The 19,281-nt window shown below is 36.8% G+C and overlaps 4 protein-coding genes across 4 annotated transcripts; all 4 read left to right on the top strand.

Moving 5' to 3' along the window:
- Positions 1 to 795: 795 nt before the first annotated feature.
- Positions 796 to 2,431, top strand: LOC132182550 (7-deoxyloganetin glucosyltransferase). The gene is made up of 2 exons (XM_059595830.2): positions 796 to 1,342; positions 1,448 to 2,431. The coding sequence occupies exons 1-2, from the start codon at positions 820 to 822 to the stop codon at positions 2,377 to 2,379; spliced, it is 1,455 nt and encodes a 484-aa protein (XP_059451813.2). The 5' UTR covers positions 796 to 819; the 3' UTR covers positions 2,380 to 2,431.
- Positions 2,432 to 10,392: 7,961 nt separating this feature from the next.
- Positions 10,393 to 11,160, top strand: LOC132181651 (uncharacterized). Its single transcript, XM_059594896.2, has one exon. It carries the CDS (start codon positions 10,393 to 10,395, stop codon positions 11,158 to 11,160), a length of 768 nt encoding a protein of 255 aa, XP_059450879.2.
- Positions 11,161 to 11,986: 826 nt separating this feature from the next.
- Positions 11,987 to 13,327, top strand: LOC148585202 (uncharacterized). Its single transcript, XM_088516360.1, has 2 exons — positions 11,987 to 12,573; positions 12,691 to 13,327. The coding sequence occupies exons 1-2, from the start codon at positions 11,987 to 11,989 to the stop codon at positions 13,325 to 13,327; spliced, it is 1,224 nt and encodes a 407-aa protein (XP_088372486.1).
- A 2,387-nt stretch (positions 13,328 to 15,714) lies between these two features.
- LOC148585201 (uncharacterized) lies at positions 15,715 to 16,939 on the top strand. The gene is made up of 3 exons (XM_088516359.1): positions 15,715 to 15,819; positions 16,076 to 16,375; positions 16,487 to 16,939. Exons 1-3 carry the CDS (start codon positions 15,715 to 15,717, stop codon positions 16,937 to 16,939), a joined length of 858 nt encoding a protein of 285 aa, XP_088372485.1.
- Positions 16,940 to 19,281: the final 2,342 nt, after the last annotated feature.

Genomic DNA, 19,281 nt, shown 5'->3' with positions numbered 1-19,281 from the left:
TTTCTTATTTGTATAATTGTAAAAAAAAAAAATGAAGTGATATAAAAATTGAATATTTTGATGTTATTATTATTATTATTTAAAAAAGAAAAGAAAAGTGAATAGCATCCAAGAGAGGGAAGGTTGTTAATTAAGTTGTTAACAATCAACCCCTTATGCCAAAAGTGAATAGCATGTTTGATGTTATGTTTGAAAAATATAGTTTTGAAGTAAAAAAACGCTTTTTAGCAAAAATTCTATGTTTAAGCTTTTGTCAGAAATGTGTTTTGGTCATTTTTTGGGCTTTGAGACCCTTAAAAGCACTTTCAATTTGTTTAATCAAACATGTACTTTTTTTTTTTCAAACGAATTTTTTGAGTGTTAAACACATTTTTAGGCTCCCAAACTTTTTTACATAGGTTTAGACTTTTCACTTTATTTTTTTATTTTTTATATAGTGTTTGTGTATTTTTTTTAATTATAAAATAATTATAAAAAAAAAAATCAGATTTTAGTATACGGACAGGTGGGTTAAGCTGCTTTTGAAACGGTCATTCACTTCGGGTCCCGGAAACAGATGGGAAGGAGACGTGAGAGGGTGTTGTTTTCAAAGATGCAGACACGTGTTAATTTACAAACGTTTGCAATGACGTTACCCCTTTGAAGGAGCTGGCAGCCTCAGGTTTAAGTGCATATTAATTTGTCTCATAACTGGTAATGATCTGTTCAAGGTCAAGGGGATAAAGGATAAGGGCCGAATTGTAGCCATATATATATATATATATATGTATATATATATATATATATTCACAGAGGACTAGAGCAGAGAGAGAGAAGGAAATGGATTCAAAGATAGTAAAAGGTGAAAAGGCTCATGCAGTTTGTCTTCCATTGCCAGGTCACAGCCACTTAATGGCCATGCTCAAATTTGCAAAGCTTCTCCATGGCAAAGGTTTTTACATAACCTTTGTCAACACTGAGTCCAACCATCAACGTTTTCTGAAATCCGGAGGTCCCAACTCCTTAGATGGGTTGCCTGACTTCCAATTCAAAACTATTTCAGAGAGCCTTCCTCCATCGGATCCCAACGCTACCCAAGACGTTGATGCTGCTTGCGAATCCGTTGTGCAAAAGTTCTTGGCTCCATTTTCAGACCTCCTCCTCAAACTCAACAGTACTGCAACTTCTTCAAACAATCCTCTAGTGACATGCATCATCTCAGATGGTTGCATGCCATTCACTCAAACTGTTGCTCAAAAGCTTGGAATCCCTATTGTAATGCTCTTCACGATCGCTGCTTGCACGTTAATGGGTGCTATGCAGTTTCCTCGTCTTAGGGAAAAAGGCTTCACACCCCTTAAAGGTATAACACAAAAAGGAAACACCCTACTGAAATCATGGATTATCTCTAATATTATTATTGATTACAAGTTTTTAAACTAAAAAAACAAATTATTTCTTTTTGCAGATGAGAGTTATTTAACAAATGGGTTTCTAGACACAGTTATAGACTGGATTCCAAGTATGAGAAATATTCGATTGAGGGATCTCCCAAATACTTTTATTACTACAAATCCAAATGATCCGTTCTTCAAACTGACCGTTGAAGCAGTAGAGATAGCTCCTAAAGCTTCAGGAATCGTTATCCACACATTTGACGTGTTAGAGCAAGAGGTTTTGGATGCTCTCTCCCCCATGTTTCCTTGCGTATATGCCATTGGCCCTCTACAACTACTACTTAATCACTTATCCAAAGATCCTCTTAAATCAATTGGGTATAACTTGTGGAAAGAAGATACCGAGTGCCTCAATTGGCTTAACTCTAAAGCACCCAACTCAGTAATTTATGTGAGCTTTGGAAGCGTCATTGTTATGACACCACAGCAGTTGGCCGAGATTGGTTGGGGACTTGCAAATAGCAAGTTCACGTTTTTGTGGATAATTAGGCCCGATTTAGTTGTTGGAGAATCAGCGATTTTGCCACCTGAATTCGTGGAAGAAACCAAAGGAAGAGGACTAATAGCAAGTTGGTGCCCTCAAGAAGAAGTGCTTAACCACTCATCCATCGGAGGGTTCTTAACTCACTGCGGGTGGAATTCAATTACTGAAAGCGTTTGTGCAGGAGTGCCCATGATTTGTTGTCCATTCATTGGGGATCAGCAAACAAACTGTAAGTATGCTTGCAATGAATGGGGCATTGGCATGGAGATTGATAATGGTGCCAAGAGAGGGGAAGTGGAGAAGATTGTGAGAGAGTTGATGGAGGGAAACAAAGGTAAGCAAATGAAGAAAAAGGCCATGGAGTGGAAAAAGTTGGCCGAAGAGGCCACTGGTCCGCATGGGTCTTCATCCATCAACTTAGACAAGTTGGTGAATGATGTTCTTTTATCAAAAGGATAGATGTTTTAGAAGAAAGTGATAATTATGAAAAAAGTATCATCATTTAAAAATTTGAACATACTCTGCATCTGTTTGATACTTTCATTGCTGCCCAAGGGTTTGACTTGCTATAGTGTTCAAGGGAGAAAATTCAGCTAAATTTAATATGAACATAAATGACATCATTTACCAAATCTAGGGTGTGTTTGGCAAATCATTTTGCCTGCCTATGTTATTGTAACACACGTGGATTGATTATAGTATAAAGTTTTGAATTTTTTGTATTGAAAGGTGAAAAGGTCTTGTTTTGTAATTTTTATTTATTTAAATAGTAATAAAATGTAAATTATGTGATATAAAAAATTAATAATACAATATAAAAAGTAAAGATATTTTGATGTTGATTTTTTGAAAAAATGGTGTGTGAATAGTGGTGTTGAAGGGATGAAATGGTTTGCCGATCACAACCCTAGAACTCGCACAATGACCATCAACACAAATAAATACAAATAATGTGAGATCAAATTTTGCTTTCGTGGGGTACTGTTTATATATGTTTGTGGGAACTGGGAAGGGATACATGTGTCATTTAGTTTATGATCGTTTTGAGACCAGATAGAAGGAAAACATTTCCCTACCAAGTACCAAGCCAATCGAAGCAACGAAAGTAGACATTTGCATCTACTCTTGATGAGAGTATATTCGGAAAGTATAAGCTTGGAGTCTATTTCACCATTTGAGCAGCTTGGGACTTGGTTTAGGCTGTATGAGTTTAATTTATAGATTGACCGTTTATTTATTTTCTTCTTTTATTTTATTTTTTTATTAAATAACAGGTCAAACGAGTCGTGTTCTGGTCAATCCAACACAACTTATTTATTGTAGGTTGTATCGGGTCAACTCAACATGACACGTTTATCAAACAGATTATATCGTATCACCTGCTTATTTTAATAGGTCATGTCAGGGTTAAAGAGTTTGATTTATTTTGGTAAACGGATTGTGTTAGGTCTGACACTAAACGAGTTGGCAAGTCGACCCAAATCTAACACAATTTGTTTTTGAAAATTCTAAAAATGACTCTAAATGACACCAATAAGGGGGTTCAATAGGTGTATGCAAATAATACGTAGAATTAAAAATTAAACAGTCATCCAACCAAAATATGTAGAACAATAGATCACAGAGACACAAATATTTTGGTTACGAAAAGAAAACCATTTAGAAAATTCTCTAAAATGTAAAACCTCTTCGGGGCAGCCAAACCCAGGAAATCAATCAATTAAGAATAAGGATTACAAGAAGTTCACACTTACAAAACCTTTGCAATTGACACTTCCTTGCATAAGACAAGCGACCCACTAAACTTCTACCGCAGTAGCCATTTCCAGAACATCTGGCACAATCCTTCTACTTGATCTCCTTTACCGGAACTCCGATAGACTTCAGTTGTATATGATTTGTGATGAAGACACAACCTTTAACTCTAAGAGAGACTAACCCTAACACTCAATATCTTAAACGCTCTCTTAGCACATGGAATTTCTTACAATTTCGTGCATAACACCTCTCTATATATAGACTACAAGATAACCTAGTACTAGTTGAAATGGGAAGAAAAACTAGTTCTAGTTGGAATAGGATTCATCCAAATTTTCTTCCTTATCTTGCGAGACGATTTTGGCATAGCTAACTTTAGAATTTTGAAAATCTTATTTCACAAATATTTTTAGAATTTTGTGTTAGCTTTCCAATGCCACTAGTTTCACCTCAATCCGATTTTTGAGCCGAAAGTTATGGTCCGAATACTGATACATGTGCAGGATATGAAATTTAATCAAATCATATTTTAACTCTAATTAAAGAATTCCGATTTGATTAAACTTAACCATATCATATAGGTCTGCTATTATGATTGGTTAAGCTTAACCACATCTTCTAGGTCTTCTCTTGACACAACACCTCGTATGTATGTACTGCTGACAGGATTGTATATGAATGTATTTTGTCACTGAATTTGGCAATTCAAAACCCAACAAACTCCCCCTTTGACAATTCTGTGACAAAATTTACTAGTTACATCTGAATAGATAACTCATATTTCCTGAAACACTCACAAAACATATTAAACGTATGTGGAGTAGAAATACCCAATGTACAAATAATATAACAGATTTGAATAGAATATAATCATGAATAGCTCACCAAATCAGTTAAAACACAAACAAATATCATTCATAGATGCAACAAGTATATCAAAATCAAAATCATCTATGGTGTTCTATCTATTCCTAATCTGCACTCTCTAAAACTTTCTCTCCCCCTTTTTGTCATGAATGGACAAAGGGCAGTAAAACACCAATAAGCCCAAGGAAAGTCAGAGAAACATAAATATAATCAAAACTATGAATGCATAATGAGTGAAATGCAAGATCATGATAAAAAAAATTCTCCCCCTCAATGTATGACATAAGAAAAATGTCAAATACACACATGATAAAACATAAAAGACTCATGTATTAAGCAATGATTATCCGGTAATATCTCATAATGTCCAAAACATGCATGAGAATAAAAAGATTTGAAACAAAAGTTTCTTCAACATAAGCGAAGCAACATGTTCCACTCAACCCAGGCTTGTGTGTTGTGTGTGAAAGCTAACCATCAAGTAAGTTTAAGAACTTATACGGTGATGGGATAGGCTAGCAAGCAAAAACTTAAATTACCTCATGGGAAGATTGACATGTATATCTAAACAAAAGTCAAACCTTGCTAGGGCCATGTCACCCTCATCTAATAAACTTCCCATGTAGTAATAGCACATACTCAAACATTGTGCGGTAGTGTCCGTCTCTTTCCACAATGAATATGGTCACAACTATTTCTATAAGGACAAGTTGAGCACAAATAAGACATAGTGAAATAGATTTCTTTTGGAATATGTTCATTTGTTTTCTTGTCTCACTATTTTTTTCTTTGAGAATGTGTCTTTAATCATTTAGTGCTTAAACCAAATTAGAGAATGCTGGAATTTTTAGGTCCTACGTTCAACTAGCATTTGGTCAATTTGATAGACAAAAATAGTCAATTTTCTTCATATGGTTGCCTAACATAACTCACCCTTAAGGCCAAATTCATACTCAATTTAAGCTTAAATGTGCACAAGAGTTCAAGCATAGGTAAAATGTACCATAGAAGCATAAGTTTAGGCCAAAAAAAAAATCAGTCCATTAATAAATATTCATCCCATGTATAGTAAGCACATTTTGAGATATAAGGAATTAGATCCATGAAGTATACATGAGAAATTTATGGACTATTAAGGTGCATATGACAAAAATAAGGAGACAACCTAAAAACTATAATTTTTGTCTTTTTGAATTTTTTAAAATAAAATGCACAAAATTAATGCAATGCATATATATGCAAAACTGAAATTAAAAACAAAAATAAAAAACAAAAAAATAATAATAATAAATGCAATGCAATGATTGCGACATGCTCTAGGATATGAAGAAATATGCAAGACAACCAATCCTAAGCATGTTATGGACCACCTTACTCTAGGTGAGTTTACCACCTCTCCCCTTCAAATGGTGAATGGTATCGACCTTCCTAACCCAAACCTTCTTAACCCTATGTATAGATTTGTGACTCTTGTCAAACTCATCTAACCTAGATAACACTCACTTCTTCATTATGCATAGCCCCTCAAAACCTTTCCTAGAATATGAATTCTCACTCTTATGCTCACGAGGTCTCAACTTAAAACAGTTAGGTCGAATATGACCAACTTTGTCACAATGATGGCAGGTAGGGACAAATTTCGGAGAAGCTTGTCTCATATGAGGAGGGATATACATATATTTAGATCTAGACAAACATGACTCTACACCACCTTTTTCTTTCTTAGGAGCAGCCTTTTTATTCCAAGGTCTTTGGGACTTCAACTTAGAACAATTTGGTCTAATATGACTAATAATCCCACAATGGTGGCATGTAGGAACAAACTTTGCATGAGTTTGTTTCCTTGAAAGAGCCTTGAATTCGGGCTTCACACAAGTATTCACACAAGAAGTTTTGCCCTTATCCAAGCAAGCTATATTGGCTTTGACTTCTTCAACTTTCACATGCTTAACAAACAAAGTTTTTCTTTCAGAATTAGAAGCATGTGAAGTAGAGGCACCCAATTTATCAATAAGCATAGTATTTTCAGATTTCAAAGAGTCAATTAAGGCATGTGATTTAGACAATTTAATAACCAAAAACTCTTTCTCATGCTCAACATCATTAAGCTTTTTAAGGGAAATTTGATGATGATGAGTCAATTTAACAAATTTATTAAAGAGCTTGTTATAGGCCATCTGAAGGTCAATCTCTTCATCAGAATCCATGTTAAGGGACTGAGGATTATTCATAGCAAAGGAGTCAAGGATCTCACTCAGGAATTTAATCCAAACAAAGTGAACCTGCTCTGATACCAATTAAAAATTCTAAAAACGACTCCAAATGACACCAATAAGGGGGTTGAATAGGTGTATGCAAATAATACGCAGAATTAAAAATTAAACAGTCATACAACCAAAATATGTAGAACAATAGATCACAGAGACACAAATATTTTGGTTACGAAGAGAAAACCATTTAGAGAACTCTCTAAAATGTAAAACCTCTCCGGGGCAGCCAAACCCAGGAAATCAATCAAGTATAAAAGAATAAGGATTACAAGAAGTTCACACTTACAAAACCTTTGTAATTGACACTTCCTTGCATAAGACAAGCGACCCACTTGACTTCTACCGCAGTAGCCCTTTCTAGAACATCTGGCATAATTCTTCTACTTGATCTCCTTTAACGGAACTCCGATAGACTTTAGTTTTATATCATTTGTGATGAAGACACAACCTTTAACTCTAAGAGAGACTAACCCTAACACTCAAAATCTTAAACGCTCTCTTAGCACATGGAATTCCTTACAATTTCGTGCAAAACACCTCTCTATATATAGACTACAAGATAACCTAGTACTAGTTGAAATGGGAAGAAAAACTAGTTCTAGTTGGAATAGGATTCATCCAAATTTTCTTCCTTATCTTGCAAGACGATTTTGGCATAGCTAACTTTCGAATTTTGAAAATCTTATTTCACAAAGATTTTTATTATTTTGTGTTAGCTTTCCAATGCCACTAGTTTCACCTCAATCCGATTCTTGAGCTGAAAGTTATGGTCCGAATACGGATACATGTGCAGGATACGAAATTTAATCAAATCCTATTTTAACTCTAATTAAAGAATTCCGATTTGATTAAACTTAACCATATCATATAGGTCTTCTATTATAATTGGTTAAGCTTAACCACATCTTCTAGGTCTTCTCTTGACACAATACCTCGTATGTATGTACTGCTGACAGGATTGCAGATGAATGTATTTTGTCACTGAATTTGACAATTCAAAACCCAACAGTTTTAGTCATTGGAAATTTTTTTTGTTACAATTTGGCTCCCCTAAAGCTAAATTCCTAGTTTCGTCCATGCTTGGAATGGTTGTGACGCAAGACAAAGGAAACATAAAAGAAAAGACAGAAAATAAAGATAAATTGATAAATTCCATATTGATAAAAGTCTTGTTGGCCAACAATGGAGTTTTGGCAACCTCAAGGCCAACAACCTAGCCAATTAAGGTCAGTTTTCTCTTCTCAAGGCTAATCGGTTGGATGCTTGGTATATCAATAGAGACCTGCAATTCTTTCAATTATTGTCTATATCTTTTGTTTAACTCTTTTTCAAATTCACCACTACAGATTCAATGTTAGATTTGAAAAAAGTATGGATGGAGTTGGATAGAAATTGGATAGGAGAAAGAAAAATAGCATTTCTCATATCAATATGGAGACTACCGCTGCAAAGCATGAAACGTGGACCTTGAATCATAGGATTAGTAACTTGTTAGGATGTGCTGACTTATTAGGACGTGCTGATTTAGTGATGAAAATGTGAGACATAGTGGCCATGAAGAAGCCCATCGACTTGCAAATGAAGCGCTTTCTTTTAGTGATGAACATGTTCTTTTGGAAGAGGTTCCTGTGTATCTTCGATATTGTTTCTTTTGAGCGCAGTAGTTAAATAGGTTTATATATTTATGAGATGCTTGAAGGTATTAAAAAAAAAAATAGAGTGGGTTTGAGGAAAAAATCCTTGTTCAAATATTAAAGAGTATTTACAAAAAAGAAAGATTGGAAGAAGGATATGCTTTCCCATATGTGAAATATTAAAATTTTACGAGTTAGTTCCCTTCCAAGTTCAAAATAAAGATATTTTTAGAGTAGTGTATACTCAAATTTTTAAATGATGATACTTCACTCATTCAACGAAAGTAGGAGTGGTCGGAGGCTTGAATATTGGGAGTTGTAGGCGTGTTTGGGGTGGGTTTATCTTCCACGTGGGAATGGTGGTGGTGGTCCTTTTCATTACCGGCTCGGCTCACCTGCTCTGTCTAAATAATAATAGCTTGTTAGAAAGCAACTTTTCCATTATGTGCATAAACAAAGGTCCTTTAGGCTTTATCTCTCTTCCACCGAACACCCAAGCATGGGACGTGCAAGAGTGAAAAAGTCCCCAATTCGTGAAAGCCAAGGTTCATGCCAAAATGGTCCTCCCGCATAGGCCACCTACACTCATTTTGCATTGGTAGTTGTTAGGTACCAATTTTATTTATTGCTGCTGGAAAGGGTAATGGTCAATAAGGACTTTAATTTTTGATACCATCTATTATATACTTGGCGGCAAAGATATTGTGTAAGCAACATCAAACGTCTATTAATTATAGAGGCTTTTTGGAAGTTATAGCAATTTGAATAATAGGTTGAGGTGATTTCAGCCTCCATCTTTGAAATTAAATAAGTGAAAAATATAAAATAAAATAAAAAAGCCCTCAAACTATCAGTCATTTGCAATATAGCCCCTAATGTTTAAAAGATACTAAAGTAACCCCCAAACTACTAAAATATACCAAAAATGCCACTTATTTTTTATATTCCTATAATACCCTTATTTTTTTAACAAATAAAATAATAAAATAATTGTAAAAAAAAAAAACAATTTTTTAGAAATTAAAAAAAAAAAAAAAAAACAATGGGTGAATAAATACAGAAAAAATGTTTTTTTGGAATAAATAAATAATTAGTCACTGTAATTGACCTAAATTACAATTGATTTATGTCGTATTAAAGTAAAATCAATTTGGTAGTTTGATGGGCTACTTTAGTACTTTTTTTAATTTTATATTTATTTTTTCTCATGTCTATAGCGGCGACCCTAAAAATCGCCGCTATTGACCCCTCATCAGCGGCGATACTCAGTCGTCCACTTAATAGCGGCTACAATATGTCGCCGCTAATAATATTTTTTAATTTCTTTTAAAAAAAATTTCTCATGTCAATAGCGGCGACCCTCATAGTCGTTGCTATTGAACCCTCATTATCGACGACTCATTGAATCTTATTAGCGGCAACTTTATATATATACATCACAGAGTCGTCACTATTCTCTGCTCAATCTTATCGCAACTGATTGAATCTTATTAGCGGCAACTTTTACTTATATACATCACACATGTTATCAATCTACCTATTCATCACAAATACGATACAATTGACCAAATCATTAATTTAATTACCACACATAAATTACCACACATAAATGCACGTGAACAAGAGGCTACTTCCTTCAAATGATCAACGTCATTGCAAACGTCTGTTACAACTGATGAGTAGGATATTGTCCAAAATGTCATTGAAAAATGAACAACTTTTTGGAAATGATAGCAGTTTTAATAATCAGTTGACTTAAAGCATATCCAACCTTCACTAAATTCCATCCTCCATCTTCGAATAACAATACCTTTTTTTTTTCCTCTCTAGGCAGCCTTCAGAGACCTAGAGGAGGAGCTTCTTTTCTCTCTAATTCTTTCCGGAATTGTGAAGGGCAAAATTTTCTACTGGAGAAAACAACACTCCAACCAACACGGGGGAGGATGGCTGAAGATCTGACTTCCATGTGGGGGAATTTCACGCTAACTGAAGAGGAGGAGGCGTTTGATGAGGTCCCGGAGGAGGAGCTCATTGACATTGGGAATAAGGGACGAGCCTGTCTGGTGGGGAGGATAATGTCAGAACGAAACATTGGAAAGAAGACTCTCAAAGCAAAAATGATAAGGAGTTGGATGCCAACAGGATCGATGGTTTTCAAGGCTTTGGGGAACAACATTTTCCTAATCGAGTTTGAAAACGCATGGGACAAATCGAGAGTGCTGGAAGGCAGGCCTTGGACTTTCGATGGTAGCCTATTTTCTGTACTAGAGTTCAATGGCACCTCTCTTCCTGCCGAGCTACCGTTCAACATCGCATATTTTTGGGTAAGGATTTTTAATCTCCCATTGGCTTGTATGGGGAGAGCAACTAGTGAAAGACTGGATTCTCATCTTGGAGAGGTTGAGGAGGTGGATACAAATGAGGAAGGAGTTGGTTGGGGCAAATACCTTCGGGTGCGAGTAAAACTGAACGTGTATAAACCACTTCTTCGTGGCAGAATGCTAAAAGTAAAAGACAAAACTCATTGGGTGGCTTTTCAATATGAAAAGATTCCTTGGTTTTGTTTTTCCTGTGGTGTTATATGTAATGCAGTGTCGGGATGTTCAAAACGGAACCATTCGAAGGTTGCTGGGGAGAAGTCGAAGAAGGAATATGGTCCTTGGCTAAGAGTATCTTTCCAGAATCATTCATGGGACGATGAAAAACGATAGACAAATTTTTTTCCCATGTATTCGGGGAATAACACGGGGTGGGATTCCCACGGATTCCGGCGGCCAGAGGAGCGTACACCACCGGGACAGGGATGTAGCATGGAAGAAGATGAACTGAGCAGAAATCAAGGGGAATCAATGCAGGCAGAAGGGGAAAGAAGTTATGGCATTAATGGGGATTCACTGAAAAAAAAAAAAAAAGGAATGTAACGGAAAAATTTTATGAGGATGGGGATCCGCTCAATGCAGCTGTGGGAAAGAAATCGAATTTGGAAGGTTTTGATTCGGGGAGTGGCGCTGAAGCAAATAATGGGAAGGGGGTTACGCCCATTTATGGAGAAGATACTAATTATGGGAAGGGGGTTACGCCCAAGGATACAATGCATGCGTTGTATGATGAAGGAATAAATTCCTTTAATGGAGAAGACGTCAATAGTGGGGAGGGATTTATGTCAAAGGCTAAATTGCAGGAGTTGCATGAAAAAGGAATTAATTCTTTTGCTGGAAAAAGTGCCAAGTCAGATAAAACGGAGGAAGTGGTGGGGATTATTGAGGAAGTGACGTGTCAATTGGCAAGTGGCATGCGGGTCCAAGCTGATGGAAAGCAAAAAATAGGCACTATGAAATGGAAAAAACGTGCACGGCAAGTGGCTTCATCCTCGCATAAGTGCCTGGAAGGGGAACCCAATCCTCTGGCGGGAGTTCGCAAAGCGGATGACTCAGTTTTTTCGGAGTCGCTTGAAGCAAAGAGGAAGAAAGGTAATTGGGAAGGAGCAGGAAAATGTGACAAGGTGGCGGCGGCTGTTGTACAGCCCCGCTGGAAATCATGAGCATTTTAAGTTGGAACTGCTGGGGGCTTGGGAACCCCCGGACAGTTCGGGACCTTCACAGGTTAGTGAAGGAGAAGCGCCCCAGTTTAATTTTCTTAATGGAAACTAAACTGCAGACCCACCGGTTCGATTCTATAAAAACACGGTTGGGTTTTAACAGTGTGTTTGTTGTGGACAGTGTAGGTCGCAGTGGGGGACTTGCACATTTATGGAAGTCAGCTATTTCAGTTGAAATCCAAAACTATAGCAGGCGTCACATAAACGCTATAGTGACAACGGAAGGGTCTGGCCAACCATGGAAGTTCACTGGCTTTTACGGTCACCCGGACGTGGGTCACCGGACTGAATCATGGAGCCTTCTACGCCATATCCGGCTTTTTGATCCTGTCCTTTGGCTTTGTTTGGGCGATTTTAATGAGACACTAGAAGATGATGAAAAGTGGGGTGGAGGGCGCAAAGCTAGATGGCAAATGGAAAATTTCAGGGAGGCTCTCACAATATGTCGGTTAGAGGATATGGGTTATGTGGGACCTGATTTCACGAGGAGCAACAAACAAGAAGGAGGTCTTTTTATTAAGGAAAGGTTGGACCGGGAATTAGCAAACTCACAGTGGCAAGAGTTTTTTCCCTTCAGAGAAGTTGAAATTTTGTCTTCTTGTTCATCTGATCATGCCCCAATGTATATCTGGTTCCACTGAAGAAAGGAAAAAAGAACTAGAGCCCAGAAAAGGTTCAGGTATGAGGTAGCTTGGAACAAGAATGAAGTGCAGGGAGTCATCAAGCAAATATGGAGAGTCAAGAATAATCATCGTGGGCGTGGGGATCAAATTCTACCCAAACTGAAGCAGAGCAGTTGCTCATTACGCAAATGGCAAAGAGTGCAGAGGGACCCAACCGAATCTAATGTACAGCACAACATGGCAACGTTGAAAGAGTTACAAGCAGGAGATGGGGTTTGGGATCTCCCACGTATTTCACAACTTCAAACAGAAACTCATAACCTGATGGAGCAGCTGGACATGAAATGGAGACAGAGAGCACAGGAGAGTTGGTTAGCTCTTGGGGATAAAAACTCTAAATATTTTCACGCATGTGCATCCCATCGGCAGCAAAGAAATCGAATTCACTCTATTTTGGATGGTGAAGGGGAAAGGCGGGATACCCCTATGGGCATTGAAAAGGCGTTTGTGGAACATTACACGGGTATTCTCACATCATCGGATCCTCAGGGGATTGACAACTGTCTCCAAGTGCTGTCAACAAAGGTCACATCAGTGATGAATAATGGCCTGCTACGTGAGGTGTCGCAGGAGGAAGTAAGCCAGGCCCTATCTTAAATGGCGCCCACGAAGTCACCGGGTCCAGATGGATTCCCTGGAACATTTTATCAAGATCACTGGAATCTGGTGGGGGAAGAGGTAGTACTGGGGGTAAGCAATTTTTTCAAGTTTGGCCATTTTTGTAACATCCCCAGCCCGTTAAGGCTGAGTTTGTCACTTTTCTTCTTACTCAACAAAAGTCTTTGCAAAGATCTATAAGGTCTATCAGAGTACTTAATTTTAAAGGATACTATCAATGTATAAAACATTCTTCAAGAGATTTTATTACAAGCGAAATTAGGAAACATTAAACTTTAGTTGCGGAATATCATATTATTACAATAACTGATATGAAAAAACTTAAAAGTTAATAATTATTCCCGCCCCCATTCCGGCCTCCTATTCCAGCGTCCTTTCTATCTGAAAACAAGAAATAAAACTGAATGAGCCCAAAGGGGCCCAGCAACTAAAATCCACAACCATAAATAGTTTTACTCCTTGTTCTCAGTTTTAAAAATTGTTTTCACAAATAAATATACATTTAGCCATAATAATACATGTATGTACAGTTGCATCTCCCGTAGCATATACATACTATTACCTCTAGTAATAAATCATCGTCATAAATTATCTTTATAAATCATCATTGTAAATCATCATTGTAAATCATCATAGTATATCATTGTTGAAATTATATTATCATTTTCTCATATTAGGGCCCATGTACACTGTTACCCCTGTGTACGAGGGTTGCGGGTCCTGTGACCATGGCACTGAACTGAGGCCTCAGCCATGCCCGACCGTCAATTAACTCTTTCTCTTGGTGCACTCAACGGTCTGTTGATGGAATACCACCTTCTGGCATAGCCTCTTTCAGTGGTTTCGCCTCCATCCGAGTATCGGTACCGAACTCATCTCATCTTATCTTGGGGCCAAAAATACTCTCCTCCATACATGTGCCCTCATTTCATAAACATTTAACTCATTTCTTGTACTTTTCTTTGTACTTCTTTTGATGCATCTTAGGGCAACATGTAGGAGGGTTTATCATCAGTCTTCTTTCTTATAATCATCATCATTTCTCAACTTTCTTTTTTCTCAAAAATGAAAACTTTTTCAAATATAAACTTGTGTACTTAGAAAGCATTTAAAGAAATAGAAACTTTCTAAATAATTCTTTTAGAAATCCTTCATGCATGCAAGATATCTCCTTGACAAGTAAATAAAATAATCATTTACAGTTTGATACAAGAATGAATAAATAGGATGACATGAAGTAATTTTAGAAGGGGTAGTGAATTTACTTACTTCTAGACTGAAGTTAAAAGTGGTCTGAAGGATCTAGTTGCTCCAATCTGACTAACACCACTAGTATATCTTTTGAAACTAATTTCTCAACTCTGTTTTCTCTCGTGTTCTTTCTTTCTTGCAACGCTTTGTCTCGCCCTTTCTCTCTCTGTTTCGTGTAAACACTTAAAGAAATAAGAAAGACCAAGTAGAAAACGGAAGAAATAAGAATATGTGGAAGAGAAGGGAGATGAGTGGTGAAATTTGTGAAGAGGAAGAACTCTATTTATAGGAAAAACCAAGTACTATTCTACCTTCCATTTTACTATTCCATCTACCAACACTATTATACCTACATTTATCCATCTACAATTTTAGCCTCATTTTACCATTCCATCTACCAATACTATTATACCTACATTTATCCATCTACAATTCTAGCCTCATTTTACCATTCTATCTACCAACACTATTATACCTACATTTATCCATCTACAATTCTAACCTCATTTTACCATTCCATCTACCAACACTATTATACCTTCCTTTATCCATCTACAATTCTACCCTCCTTCTACTAATACTATTATACCTACAATTGACTATTCTACCTTCCACTTTACTGGTCCATCTACCAACACTATTATATCTACATTTATCCATCTACAATTCTTCTTACCATTTACTATCCTATTATTTCACCAATTACCATTTTCTAATTACCACTCTCTGTAATATCATAAATTTCCCAAAAATTAAAATCATAGGCTAAAATGAATATCAAAATAACATCATCATCAAAATAATCTATTTAAATAACTTTGAAAATTCCGGGGCGCTACAATTTTGATCCTGAAATAAATTATACTCACATTGCACTTGTACCGAAAAAGAAAAATCCTTTAGGAGTTTATGATTTCAGACCTATAAGTTTATGCAATGTGGTTTATAAAATTGTTGCTAAAGTAATGGCCAATAGATTAAAACATGTATTACCTGTGATCATTTCTTGTAATCAATCGGCTTTTATCCCGGGCCGATTAATATCTGACAACATCCTTGCAGCCTATGAAACTCCCCACACCATGCATTCTCGTATGTATGGGAGGGTAGGATATATGGCGTTGAAGCTCGACATGAGCAAAGCCTACGATCGGGTGGAGTGGCTTTTTCTCGAAAAAGTCATGAGGAAGATGGGTTTTGAGAGTAGATGGGTCAACCTTGTAAGGAAATGTGTGACTATTGTATCATATTCTGTGATTGTAAATGGGACCCCTGTCGGGCTTTTTAAACCCTCTAGGAGGATCAGACAATGGGATCCATTATCTCCATACCTCTTTATTCTATGTGCGGAGCTATTGAGCTCAATACTTTCACTTGAAGAGTGGCTAGGACATTTGAAGGGGGTCCCAACCTCATTTAAAGGCTTGAGGATAAAAATACTTATTTTTCGCTGACGACAGTCTTCTTTTTTGTAAGGCTACTGAACAAGAGTGGAACTGCTTAAAGGGGGTACTGGAGGCTTATGAGGAAGCGTCGGGGCAGCGGCTAAATAACGATAAAACATCGGTCTTTTTTAGCCGAAATACAAGCCAAGAAACAAAAGATAGAATTCTGGAGGTTGTAGGAGTTCCTGATTCACAAAGGTTTGATACCTATTTGGGGCTTTCGGCGTTGGTGGGTAAATCTAGAACTCGGGAATTTCAGAGTTTGCTAGAAAAGGTAATGAAGAGGGTGGCGGATTGGAAGACAAAATTTCTTTCTCAGGCTGGAAAGGAGGTTCTAATCAAAGCAGTGATCCAAGCAATAGCATCTTATAGTATGAGTATTTTTTTGCTCCCATCAGGTTTGTGTAAGGAGCTAAATAAACTGATGCAGAAATTTTGGTAGGGTCACAAGGAGAATGACAAGAAGATACATTGGATGAGTTGGGAGAGAATGGGACGTGCAAAAAATGTGGGAGGCTTGGGATTCAGAGATCTCATTTGCTTTAACAAGGCTCTCTTAGCGAAGCAATGTTGGCGCTTATTGCAGTATCCCTACAGCTTGGCAGCGAAGATTATCAAAGCTAAATATTACTCCACAAGGACGTTATTGTTAGCAAATTTGAGGAGTAAGCCATCATTCACTTGGAGGAGCTTGTTGGTTGGAAGGGAACTGCTTGAAGAAGGATTAATCTGGCGCATAGGCAATGGGACATCTGTTCAGATTAGGGGAGACAAATGGATTCCTTTGCCAATCACTTACACCACTCAGACATGTAATTCACTCATCGGGGAGAACGCATTGGTAGCTGAATTAATGGAGGAAAATCCGAGGCAATGGAATAGGCACTATATTTAGGGGTGCAAAGGCGGTTACGGTTAGCGGTTAGTGACAATAACCGCTAACCGTAACCGCCTTAGCGGTTAGTAGATTTCACTAACCGCAACCGCTAACCGCCTAACGGTTAGCGGTTAGCGGTTAACCGCCGGTTAGCGGTTAGCGAAATAGATAACCGCCCGCTAACCGCTTTTTTAAAATTGGGCTTTTTTTTAGCTTTTTGGGCTTTTTTTTACCCTCATTTTTTTTTCTTGTATTTTTAATATCTTCTAAATCCTAAATTCCTAAAGTATCTAATAATGCTTTAATTAAATTGTAGACTTGTAGTTATAAGTAATATATTGTTTAATTCAATTGAATCAATTGTGATTATTATTGTACATGAATCATATGATTAACTTGTAGACTTATGTCATATTATATATGCATTATTTATTATTATATAATCATATGATTTAATGATCAAGTCATCATGTGATATAATCATATCAATTATAGTGATAATATATAAATTACTAAAATTATAATGATAATACATTAATACTTAAATTGTGTTTATAAGTAACACATTGGTCATTGTTTAATCCAATGTCAATTACTTAATTTGATATTATACGAATCATATCATCATTGTACATTAATAATATGATTCACTTGAAGTCTTGAATAAAATATTTGAATTGTCATTGAATCATATGATTAAGTATTGATATTATACATTTATATTATTCATATACATATGTAGACTTATATAGACTTATAAGTTTATAACATACATTGGAAATAAGTCTCTAGATATTTAATTGTTGTATTAGTATGAATTGATATACTTATGAGTTATGTCATATTATATATGTATAATTTGTTATTATATAATCAAATGATTTAATGATCAATCTCATGTGATATAATCATATAAATTATAGTGATAATATATTAATACTCAAATTGTGATTTAATTATTTTTTAAAAAAAAATTGTAATTTAATGATCAAGTGATTATATGATATAATCATATAAATTAGAGTAATAATATATTAATACTCAAATTATGATTTAATTATTTTTTAAAAAAAATTGTGATTTAATGATCAAGTGATTATGTTATATGTATAAATATTTTTATAATTATAATTATAAAAATATATTATATAAAAAGGCGGTTAGCGGTTAGCGGTTACGGTTAGTAGACCCAATAACCGCTAACCGCTAACCGCTAGGCGGTTATAGCGGTTAGGCGGTTAGCGGTTAATTCGGTTAGGCGGTTAGGCGGTTGGCGGTTATAGCGGTTAGCGGTTAGCGGGCGGTTTTTAACCGCCCGCCTTTGCACCCCTAACTATATTTTCCAGAGCTTTGGGGAGGAGGAAGCTACTGCGATCTGTAACCTCCCACTGAGCAGACATCACCACGACGACAAGATGATTTGGCGTGCGACAAATTCAGGAGAGTTTTCGGTAAAAAGTGCGTATCATCTCGAGAAGGAAAGACTAGATAGATTGAAGGGAGAATGTTCTACGGGGGTGAGAACGCAGGCAGTATGGAAGATGATTTGGGGTTTGAAGGTTCCACATTCAACCCAAGTGTTTCTATGGAGGGCTTGTAACAAAATTCTGCCGACAAAAGATAATCTCAAGAAGCGGAAAGTGGTTGAGGATGATATTTGTATTTTCTGTTGCAGTGCTGTCGAAACTACCCACCATATACTTTGGGACTATCCATCATCTCAGGATGTCTGGTGTGTCAGCAATAACAAGCTCCAAAAATGCAGATCGGGTGGTAATAACTTTTGTGAGCTGGTGGAATACCTGATGGGGTCGGTAAAGAGAGAAGAGATGGAGCTGTTCGCTATGGTTGCTAAAAGAATCTGGAAGCGACACAATGAGGTGGTGCACGGGGATGTTTTTTCACATCCTAGCACAATCGCAAGGCAGGCCATAGATCAGCTCCAGCTATACCGTCAGGTAAATGAGAGACAAGCGGATGCTCATGACCTTTCCTAGCCGATACAACAAAGATGGGAAGCTCCACCAGAGGGTTTTTACAAGATTAATTGGGATGCTGCTACAGCAGCTACAGCAGAAGGGGAGCAAAAAATGGGAGTGGGGGTTATAATAAGAGATGAAAAAGGAAACGTCATGGCTGCATTAAGCCAACCTGTTATGGCTCTCTATGATCCAATTTCTGTTGAGGCAATGGCTGCTTTACGAGCTGTGGAGTTTAGCAGGGAGGTGGGAATAAATGATGTGCTCCTTGAGGGGGACTCACTACAAGTGGTGAAGGCGATAAATGATCCCCAGAAAAGCTGGCTACGATACGGGCAAATTATTGATGATATTAAATGGATTCTAGGGTCTCTAAACAAA

Source organism: Corylus avellana, chromosome 5 (genome assembly GCF_965113065.1).
Source record: "Corylus avellana chromosome 5, dhCorAvel1.hap1.2, whole genome shotgun sequence".
Taxonomy (NCBI): Eukaryota; Viridiplantae; Streptophyta; class Magnoliopsida; order Fagales; family Betulaceae; genus Corylus; species Corylus avellana.
Note: the sequence above shows the minus strand (reverse complement) of the source record. Positions and strands in the feature narration are given on the sequence as shown.